Source organism: Solanum pennellii, chromosome 7 (assembly GCF_001406875.1).
Source record: "Solanum pennellii chromosome 7, SPENNV200".
Lineage (NCBI taxonomy): Eukaryota > Viridiplantae > Streptophyta > Magnoliopsida > Solanales > Solanaceae > Solanum > Solanum pennellii.
Window position 1 is genome coordinate 15,105,711 of NC_028643.1, and position 10,832 is coordinate 15,116,542.

General features: G+C 35.2%; 1 protein-coding gene across 7 annotated transcripts; it reads right to left on the reverse strand.

Moving 5' to 3' along the window:
• Positions 1 to 3,683: 3,683 nt before the first annotated feature.
• LOC107024136 (probable plastidic glucose transporter 2) lies at positions 3,684 to 10,382 on the reverse strand. Of its 7 annotated transcripts, none has more exons than XM_015225041.2 (15): positions 10,255 to 10,382; positions 9,902 to 9,976; positions 9,536 to 9,636; positions 9,335 to 9,402; positions 9,122 to 9,254; positions 7,380 to 7,479; positions 7,179 to 7,291; positions 6,983 to 7,076; positions 6,579 to 6,732; positions 6,229 to 6,372; positions 6,032 to 6,105; positions 5,374 to 5,462; positions 4,721 to 4,835; positions 4,352 to 4,537; positions 3,684 to 4,219 (listed from the first exon to the last, which is right to left on the reverse strand). In XM_015225041.2, the coding sequence occupies exons 2-15, from the start codon at positions 9,917 to 9,919 to the stop codon at positions 4,196 to 4,198; spliced, it is 1,413 nt and encodes a 470-aa protein (XP_015080527.1). In that variant the 5' UTR covers positions 9,920 to 9,976; positions 10,255 to 10,382; the 3' UTR covers positions 3,684 to 4,195. The 7 variants fall into 7 exon arrangements, with proteins under 7 accessions (XP_015080527.1, XP_015080524.1, XP_027774464.1 ...); XM_015225038.2 differs by having other exon boundaries at positions 9,536 to 9,647; XM_027918663.1 differs by having other exon boundaries at positions 9,902 to 9,994; positions 10,173 to 10,381.
• Between the last annotated feature and the right edge of the window lie 450 nt (positions 10,383 to 10,832).

The following is a 10,832-nucleotide window of genomic DNA, read 5'->3' on the forward strand; positions in this document are numbered from 1 at the left end:
ATAGAGTTATTATTTCTATTATATATATATATATATATATATATATATATAAAGATGTAGTGGAGAACCATGACTTTTGATTGGCCATTAATGGCCTTATGATAGGGTAGTTAGGAGGTTTATGTGATAATGATGTACAAATTATTTCGGTCACTATTTTTGTTCGATTTTTATCTTTAAAAAACTACATATATTTTTTTAATCACATTATGATTTCAAGTTTTGATATATTGACATAGGTAATTAAATATCAGATGGATTATATTATATGAAAGCAATTAAGGTTGTAGTTTAACATTAGGCTTGAATTTGAGAAATGAGAGTTGGAATATTAATTGGCATCAACACTTAAGAACTTTATTATAAATTGAGTAAGTTTTTGGGTCTAGGAAAAAACTGTAGCGACATGAGTGTTGTTAGTTTCGGAATCTCATTGTGACTATGTACTTGAATAGATTATATTTCTTTGGAAGCTCAGCAAAAAGGGAAGGTTCAAGTGTCCGAGTGATTGTACAGTTAGTTGAGGCAAGTGGATTTCTAAGTCCTTGTTAAGCGTATAAAATTCGTATATTATCTTTTGTGATGTTTGAGAATGATTTGGAGACTTATCGCTTATTTGTTGGTGTTGTATCACAGTTGCATTGCTGTAAATTGTGTCTTGTTATCAAATTGGTTATCTCCTCATTTTCCTTTGAGCATGTCATTTACATTGATCTGACACATGGTTGTGATAAGAGTTATGTGATAAGAGGATGTACCATTTTTAGGGTCGTATCGCGCACCGCAATGAATATTATATTTCGAGGGACGTATCGGCGCCGCAAAGGTTACTATTCGAGGGTCGTATCACTCGTCACGATGGATGCATTGAAAGATATGTCCCCCATGGATCCTATACTGAGAGACAGCGGGTGTGTATCATTAGGTCAGACATGCATCACCGTATTTGACCTAGCATTTCATGACATTGCACATTTTGATCATTGATGAAATTGAACTTGTTTTTTGCGGATCTTGTGAGTGTTTTTCTGTGAAACTTGTGCTAACAATTATTGGGTTGTTATTGAGAATAGTAATATGTTAACGTGTTGTTATTGAATTGTATGCTTTGTCAATTGTGAATTGTTAGGCTGTAATGTGGAGGTTCATATAGGGTGTAAGGAGTACACTATTTTGTTCACTTAACTTGTGTTTAGAGTTTGCTTGTTGGGTACCGCGTGGTTTGGTACTCACGCCTTTCTTCTACAAATTTTTGTAGGTTACGAGCGCGGATCTTCGTGATACTATTCATTCTCTTCGTTTTCGTGACATCTTGTGGAGGATTATGAGGTAGTTATTTGTCATCTCAGCGAACCATACTACTTCAGTTTATGACTTTATTTTCACTTGAAATGCAACTCCATTTTAGACTCGTATTTTATTTCAGTTCTAGTATTCACATTAGAGGCTTGTGCATGTGACAACCTAATTTTGGGATTGAGCTATTTTCGTAATAGAAATTGTTATTGAACTACTGTTTATTTCCGCATTTTGTTAGATGTTGGGTTTTAGGTTGACTTGTCTTGGTGGGATAAGATGAGTGTCATCACACCAATTTTTGGGTCGTGACAATACGTTCAAGTCCTCATTCAAAACATATTACTATTGAATTGTCTAAATAAAAACTACCGATAAACTTAAAAGTCTAACTATATTTATCTTAATCATTCTTTCGTCTCAATTATATGATGTTGCTTAATAGATCACTTTTTTAAAAAAAAATATATATTAAAGTTTTAATATTTAAAACAAATCATAAATATTTATGAAAATTATATTTTTAAAAAGTGCATAAATTATTCGGGATGTATTATTTCTTTAAATTAAATCATAAATTCGAATTCAAGCTTGTAAGAGAATCCTATTGAAAGTGACCTCCTAAATAAGTGGCTCAACCTAAATTTAGTTGGGTATTCAATTTGGACTCAAATAATTTTGGATGTCATTCAGAAATCTGTAATTTTGTCGTGTTTTAGTAGTGTTTAGGGAGATTTTTATATTAGAATTGATTTATTAATTGAGTGGGTAGTGAGTTTGTTTATAAATGATTTTAATAAATTAAATTATAACTAATAGTTGAGCGTCAAGTATTTTAAAAAATATTTAAATAGTTTAAATTTAAAATTGTTAACCTTCGGGGGTGGCCCAGTGGTTTGAGGTTGGGACTTTCATGTTGGAGGTCTCAAGTTCGAAACTTCTTGACAGTGAAAGCAAGGGTTTTGCCTTCTGGATCGAGCTCGTTGCACAAGGCTTGCCTAGTGTGGGTTACCTCTCCTATGTGGTTTGCGAGCTATTGCATAGGAGTGTGAGTTTACCCTATGCACACCCAAAGGGTAGCGGCTCTGGGTTTTCCTTGTCATCAAAAAAAATTTTAAAAACTGTTACATAAGTGGTCAATTTTGAACCCAAATATGGATGACAAGGGCATTTTGGAGCCAATAGATGGATGAGAGGGACATTTTAGAACTAATAGGTGGACGGAGGGTATTTTTGTACTATTTTCAATATTTTGAGAGAATTTGAGGCGCTTTTCCGTTTTAAAAATAATTATAAAATGACACGTATGATTATAAAATGACACATATATACATAGTCACTCCATGACAAATTTCCTTTTATTATATAGATTAATGTAGCAACACTTTTCTTTTCAATTTTTATTTCTTTTTGTTGTAACTGTTTCCATTCCCACAATTTCACTTCATCCCTTCTTATCTTCTTTACCTTTTCATTTTTCCTACTTCTGCTCTTTCCATTGAAGTAAAAAATGTTGGCATGATTTCTGATTGTTCACAATCTCGTCGGAGTTTGGAGTTGATTTTGAATTTTATTGGATAGGGGTTTTGGTGGTGACCTGTGGCCTAAGGAAAAATGGGGGTCTGATTATTTTTAGTTGTTCACAATCTTGCCGGAGCTTGGGGCTGACGGCTTTAGGAAGGTAGAGACTTATTGTCGACGTTGATTTGGTATTCTTTTTGTTGTTCATTCTCACTTATAGTTGCTGGTTGAAGCTTGTTGGAGGCGGTGAGAATGAAAGTGTTTTGGTCGGAGAAGGTGAAGAGGACGAGAGGAAGGCAGCAAATTTGTGTAACAGGAGTCATTTGAGTGGTGTATGACTGAAACAAGGGTCAATCTCGAAGACTATTTGAATTTTTTTTGTTGTTTTTGTTTGATTTTTAACTTATTTAGGTAGGTTTTTCAACTTTTTTGAATTTATTTATTATTTAATTTGGATTTGATCTTCTATTTGTGTATTTATTTGTTTTTAGGTTTTAGTCAATAACATTGATTTTCTTGAAAATTTTGGAATGTTTGATTTGTTTTGTGCAATATATTAGTGTAAGATGTTTAGGAGTAGAGTTTGTCTTCCATGGCGTGTTTCATACTAAAGAAATCAGCCAAATGACAATAAACAATAGAGAAGAAATGACAATAAACAATAGAGAAGAAATTCTGGGGGAAAAGATAAAAAAAATAGAAGGCCAAAAAACCTCAAAGTCTATCCAACAACGGCGTTAGATCCAACTAAGAAGATGATGGCTATATTAAAGCCCTAATGTTACTTTTAAACCCCTCTCCAAGGGTGTGATGCTCCATATAGGTGTGTTTTACACGCACTCTGATATTAGATGCCACATAGGATGTTAAGTAAGAAATAGTGTTCAAAATATTGAGCTTCAATAAGTTCAGGGGTTCACATGATAAAGGACAAGTAGAAGAGTTTACAATACAAACACATACAAGTATAAGGATCCACCAAACGATTTTGCCTATTATATACGACCTTCAGCCTCCTTAGTTTAACAACATTAAGCAACTGAGTACACACTTGGACAAAAGTAACCTCTCATTTCTGGTACATACACCAAGTCCTCACTGTAACAACATTATTGTTATCTTATAGGGGTAGAAACGTGGAGCAACAATTCTGCCGCCATATACTAGGAGCTGCTAAGAGACCACAACCCAATAGTTATTCTATTTAACTCTATTTGCAGAGCATCCTGCAGGCTGCTGGAAAAAAGCTACTACTGCCAGAAACAGTTGTATAAAGACTTGCAACGATCAGGATGAGTGGCAAGACTAAGTAGAAATATTTGCTGGTCGCCTTCCATTTACTTGCAAACCTGGAAAACACTTGGGTGTTGATTTCTTCTCACGAGAATTCCTGAAAAACTATCTACAATTAGGGGGAATGAATATTTTCACCTTTCTCAAGAAGAAAATGCATAAAACAACACAAATGAACTATGTATATATCAATTTTCATTTTGACAACATCTAAAAGCCTATTTAGTTTCCAAAAACTTACTCTATATTCTTGTGGAATAAGGGCAATCTCAATTTCTTGAAGTGACTTTCCCTTTGTCTCCATCACATTCCTCTTTACAAATACCACGGCCATCAGGCAGAAGGTGCCAAATATGGAGTATAGTAAGTGTGGCCCAAGTTGGTCGAGCAAGCGCAAGAACATCAGTCCAACAAAAAAGTTAACCACCTAAAGAAAGCACAATAGACAATTAAGAAAAGCAGTTGTATAGACTTCTGCGCTCTTATTTTTTTTTCCACTCCTTCACTTCCCTAACTCAATAATTGAGCAATGGCGTAATCTATCAGCTGAAGAGAGGTGTCTGATACCAGTTGTAAATAGAAAAATAGAGAATTTGATGAGACTAATTACCCAGTGAACTGACATACAAAATGCCATAGCTTTAGCCCTAATTCGACTGGGAAATATTTCTGGGAGGAGGAGACCAGGAACTGGACCAGCTCCAACAGCAAATGTCAAGACAAACCTGCATAAGGAAGTTTCAAATAGATACATACAAGATGTTCAGTATTTTAATATATGCTTCCATTACTAAATTAAAGAGGAATGCTAACTTATCTGGTCAGACTAACAAGTTAAAATTGGAAAGAAAAAAAACTCAGATTAATTTTCATGTACCAGTCCTATTCTACCATAGACTACCATAGAGCAGGCAAGAAGCGTGCAAGTAATGTTGCAAGTAAACCCTACAGGTATTACAAGCTGCAAGTCATCCGTTGGGTCCTTAGGAAGAGAGTGAAGGATACAAGTTTGTGCAACCAGGTGAAAACATGACCCCCGATTATCGAGTTTCAAACAACCAAGGGTGCAAATGTGGTTTTAGTTCACATGTACTCTACTACTAAAAGTTTTATCTGTGGACTGCTAGAAGTGGGTGCTAATAAGAAATGTTATAGTAACAGAGTAGCGATTTCACCATAGATACTGTTCCATATTCTAGCACCGGACATCAACCTTTACAAATCAAATCATCTGTAAGAATTTTGAGTCAAGGGACTACTCACAGCAGCATGCCACCAACAGAGAAGTAAAAAGCTCCATAATTTGATGCAATCCCACTTGAAGCAAACACTTGAAGGGCCATGGCCAAAGCCTGAATAATTTAATTCCCCAAACATGTCAAAATTCAAGATAATCCAACTACTACAAATAGTCTAAAGATAAATAGAAATGTCTCTATCACTAAATTCGCCAATACAAGGTCTAAGTATGAATAAGATGAGGGAGAGAGGATGTTTCAGAAAATGAATTCATATACTGAGCAACATATGTTCTCTTTTTCATCTGCAGAAGTAACTGAATGTATTAAAAACAAGTAGCACCCAGGAATGGCCTTAAATTAGAAAATGCAACATTTGGCCCCTAGGAAGAATTCTAAGATTGCGTCAAATTAGCTCATTTCCACCATCTTTATATCCTTCCATCAAACAAGTAACTGAAATTGCCTCTAAGAACCCAAGACGAGAATGTAAAAAGAAAACATTCCCTGTAAAAGCCTCACAACCTGGTTGTCAGCTTAACAATTATGACATCAGAGAAATTGAAAGATTCATCTCAATACGTATTTTCCCTTGAGCTTAATGCAATATTTTAGGCATGAAGTTTCATTCCAAGTATTAATGATCCCAGTGCAAGCATGTATAAATAAGTAAGATACATTACCATTCCAAAGAAGCTCCAATGAAGGAGGACTTTCCTTCCTAATTTGTCCATCAGAACCAAGGCCACAATTGACCCTGGAAAACCATGGAGAGGAGCAGAAGATTAGCTACAGACATTAGACCAAATTCGAGAAATTTAAGAATACAGGGGAAGATAGACGAGAGGAACACAACTCGAGGATGTTCACTAGTGTGTACCTGTCAAGTTTGCAATCCCAATAAAAACATTTGCCAGGTTCGAGGATACTCCGGCACGTCTAAATACAGTTGAAGAGAAATAAAACACAGCATTTATTCCAGATAGCTGTTGTAAAGCAAATAGGGTTGCCCCAATAAAAACAACTGCAAAAGGAGTAAGTAAATGACAATGGACTTGGAAAATTTATAATGGATTAAGAGAACAGACAAAGAAGATTCTGTTATGGCAGTGAAGATTCTGTTCTTCGCAGCGTTGGAGATGTCAAAACTTCACTAACATAAAAAACTACAAACTCTGGGATTGTAAATAAGGGAACTGTATAACTAAACCAGAAATTCACTATCTTTACCTCTAGAATGCCGTCCATGGAGCAATTCAGAGATCTTAACACTTTCAGTTTCGTCCCCTCTATTCGACTTTGAAAGCTCTAGCATTGCACTCTTAACATGTGAACTTCCTAGAAGCCTCTCAAACTCGAATTCAGCCTCAGCAAGTTTTCCTCGCTGCAGATAACAGAAATTAAGCAACTAAATTAATTGACTAGCAGGATAGAGCCAATTGATCCTCGTCTTAACTATCCTTAGCTTATGGTATTTAGTGAATCAGCCAGCAAATTTTTCAGAGCCAAAGGAATTTACTTCATTAGATTTATATATTTACATATGACAACCATAGCAACCTAGAAATGAGCCGTATGTTGAAAATTGCGGATTTATTATCTTAAAGGTGCAAGAGGCCCATAAAATAGAATACCTTATATAGCCAATGAGGGGACTCAACACAAAACATCATAGCAAGTGCAAGTATTGCAGCAGGAATAGTAGACAACCAAAAACACACACGCCACCTGTACATATCAGAATGCATAATGAGCTCAGATACAACTTCATTGTTTACAAAAGACAAGTCATTTACAGAAGCTTCTCCACTAGATATACTACTATCTTACCAACCCACTATATTCTTGACGGGGATCCCTATAACAAGAGCTGCCATCAGCCCAAGACATGTTGCTATTTGAATCAAACTCCCGTAAGTACCCCTCACATGAGCAGGAGAAACCTGCATCAAAATCAAGAGTTATAACAGAATTTGAGAAGGAATAAAATAACTAAAAGCATCAGGCCACTAAACCTAATAGTAGTTTCACCTCTGCAACGTAAAGAGAAGCAACCGGAGGACCCACGCCCAATCCTAATCCCACTAAAAATCTTCCTGCAAGCATGCCTGCTAGGGTTTTGGCAGTTGCACTGGAAAATAAATTTGTCAGTAACAGTGCAATGACTTTAAGAAAAAAGGAGAATCATAGGAAACCTGATACCAGAATCATAAGAAGGAAAAACACAATTATGTTACTTTTAATGCGACAAGCAAAGCATCTTTTCAAAATCCTCAAACAAGATCAACAGAAGTCAGGAACTTCCACAAAAGCAATTTCAACCAGAAGATAAATGACAAAAAGAAAAGAAGATAAACTTCAATGCCCAGGAAAAGGGTGCTGGAGAAACTTTTTTGTGATTTAAGTTTTCCAGACCAACTACTAAGATTTCAAATCTCACAAGCATATGCTATCCTGTCAACAACAAGTCTCACTCGTACTCAAACAAGCACTTAAACTATGTACATAGTATTATATACTGTAATTTTTAATTACCTGAAAAGGCATACTTGAGATTTCAGAAAATAACATTCAGCTACTCAAATTTTCCACAAATAAATTCATACGTTAAACCAACAGCTCTATTAGCTATTTTCAAGTGAACTAAAAAGGCTTCTCCAGAATACCTTCATAATGATCACTACCTAGCGTAAACATACCATCTAATCAACAAATATACATTAAGACACCTGAATGTCAATGCACATAACCAAACAAACTACAATGTTGAACTTAAAACGTAAAAGAGGGCAGCCTGGTTCACTGAGCTCCCGCTATGTGCAGAGTCCAGGGAAGGGCTGGACCACAAGGATCTATTGTACCGTGCATTTGTGGAAGAGACGTGAACCTTTGAACCCATGACCTCCTGGTTCCCCTTCAAAGCGAAACTTTTTAATGTAAGAGGAATGACCCTTTTTCCCCATATTATACTCAATAGTCCATGTACATGTTTCTTAAGTCACTAATGTACACTTAAGTGTATACCACATAGATGCTATATGGTCTTCGGGTGCAACAACATTAGAAAAACAAGACATTTGTCATAACCAAGAAGACCTGAATGCAAAATGAAGAGTTGAGCATAGTGTGTTTGATGAACAAAAAATTGCCATTAGAGCTATGGTTACTTAGATTGATAGTGAGGAAAATGGACAAAAGAAAAATAGGCCACAAATTGCCCCATCGCCATAAATGCAACCACGACCATGGGTCTTTCTGGGACATCTTTTTATCTCTTTACTGTCATTAAATGGAGATAGTAGTTTCTTCCCAGTGCTCTTCTATTGAAAAGTTAAAGTGTAATGCAAGTACTCTTTTTCTTTTTTCCATTTTGACGGAGTCAGAGGATAATCTCTTGGGCAAAATCTTTCTCAAGAAGATACTCAAGTAACTTTATAGAGGCCTTCCCTAAATCATGGGACCTCTTTTCTTCTCATAAACTCTCTCAGTGCACTGACTCTCTAATAAATCCTTATCAGGAACATTATCAAAATACAGCCTTCCTTAGAAGAAGTGCCAGTAAGACCCAAAATACATCTTAAAGCAAAAAGGAGTGTGGCAATTTTTCTCAATACCTAGTAATGAATTCAGCCATCCTTCTATATTCCAAATAAAACACAAATAAAGGGACTATATTAGCAAAGACAACAAACTCATTGATAACAGAAACAACCTTTAGTTTACCACCCAAACCACGATATAGAGATAAGCATTGTAGGACATTTAAATATTACCATATAGAAGCACCCAAAAGCATAGGCAATGAGCACAACTGAAAGGCTCGACGACGGCCAACTCCATCAGCAATCCAACCACTTATCAAGGATCCAGCAAAGGCAGCGGCCAGACACGTACTCACCACCAGACCTTCATTCACATGAAAAATATAAAACTTCGAATTCAAAAATAGAAATGACATATATTCCAAAAAGATACAGTACAGGTACCTTCCGCCAATGTATCCCCGCTGAATCCAAGATCAACTGAAATACTTTCAAGTGGTTCATTCACTACCCTGCAGAAGACACAGGGAATGAGACAATTTCTTTTCAATGATGGAGAAATTAATCTCCAGACCTAACCGAAGATAATGCAGCATTTTATAGAAAGAACGCTGTAGAGAAAAGAGTATAATTTTGAGAACTAACCCAAGATGATAGCCAAACAGAAGTGCAACTATTGTTGCTACAAGTACATGTGGACACGAATACTTCCAAGAGGGATTTGTCATCTCTTTTTGTACAGCATTCTGAAGAAGAACTAAGTTGAAATTCAAGAATTTCACAGAATGTTAGACAACAAATCAAAATGTGAGAGAGAAATATCATAAGAGATTTTTGTAGCTCTGTTTTTTTTTTCTTTCCAGTTATATTGATGTTGCATAGGAAATGCAGTCAAACAGAATAATAACTCATAATTTTTGAAAGTTGTAGCCAAGGAACTGAATATTACCTTGGTGAATAATCCTCTTTATATATAATTCAAGAAAACATAGAGAGCAAGAGTTGACCCACCTGAATCAGCTTCAACATCAGCACTCATGGAATCTCTGGATGTCATACGCTTATACATTGAGGATGAACTGTTCCCTACATACCAAAACTGATCTGTTAAAGTGAAACATGGAATAAGGATAGTTTTCTCATCCCAAATAGCAAACATTCTAAAAATTTAATAACTTAACTTCATTTCATATACATTCAAACAAGATTAAATCCTAAAACTACAGATTAACTAAGCAATAAGCATCATCATAGCTTTACACATATAAAGGAATTCAATTACCGCTACAAGAAAAATCCTCTTCTCATACCAAACTGCAAGCAATGAAACTTGTATGTATAAAAGAAGAGTGATCGATAGATGCCTTTTTGTTGCTGCTAATATACGCCTCCTGCTCCGACATTGCACCTTTTCCTCTCTACCTTTTTTTTGGCTTTTTGTCTTTATTCATTTTTCTTCTCTTTCCAACACCTCATCATCGTCTTGTCCCTTCACGCACGTATAAAACAACAATATATGTGGTGTTCGAGAATGATGCCTATGCCACGTGTTATTAGATGAGGCACAAGTATTTTTTAAGACGGAGAAAAACATAAATATAGCCCCCAATGATGGTAAATGATATGATATATAGTTTTGTCCAAAAATTAGAATATATATATTATGTGTATTAATAAATATATATGTATTATAATCTTATTTATCGATTCAATATTTATTAAATATTTATTAAATATTGAATCGATGAATAAGATTGTATTACAGTGAAAGACATATTTTTTAGTTTTTGACGACATAACACCAATGTTCCTAAATTATAATGTAGGATATTTGCTTATCAATCAATATATATATATATATATATATATATATATATATATATATAAATCTGAATCCAAAACCGCTGATGTGGCACCTCTATATGGCCTCCATTTGTTTCTT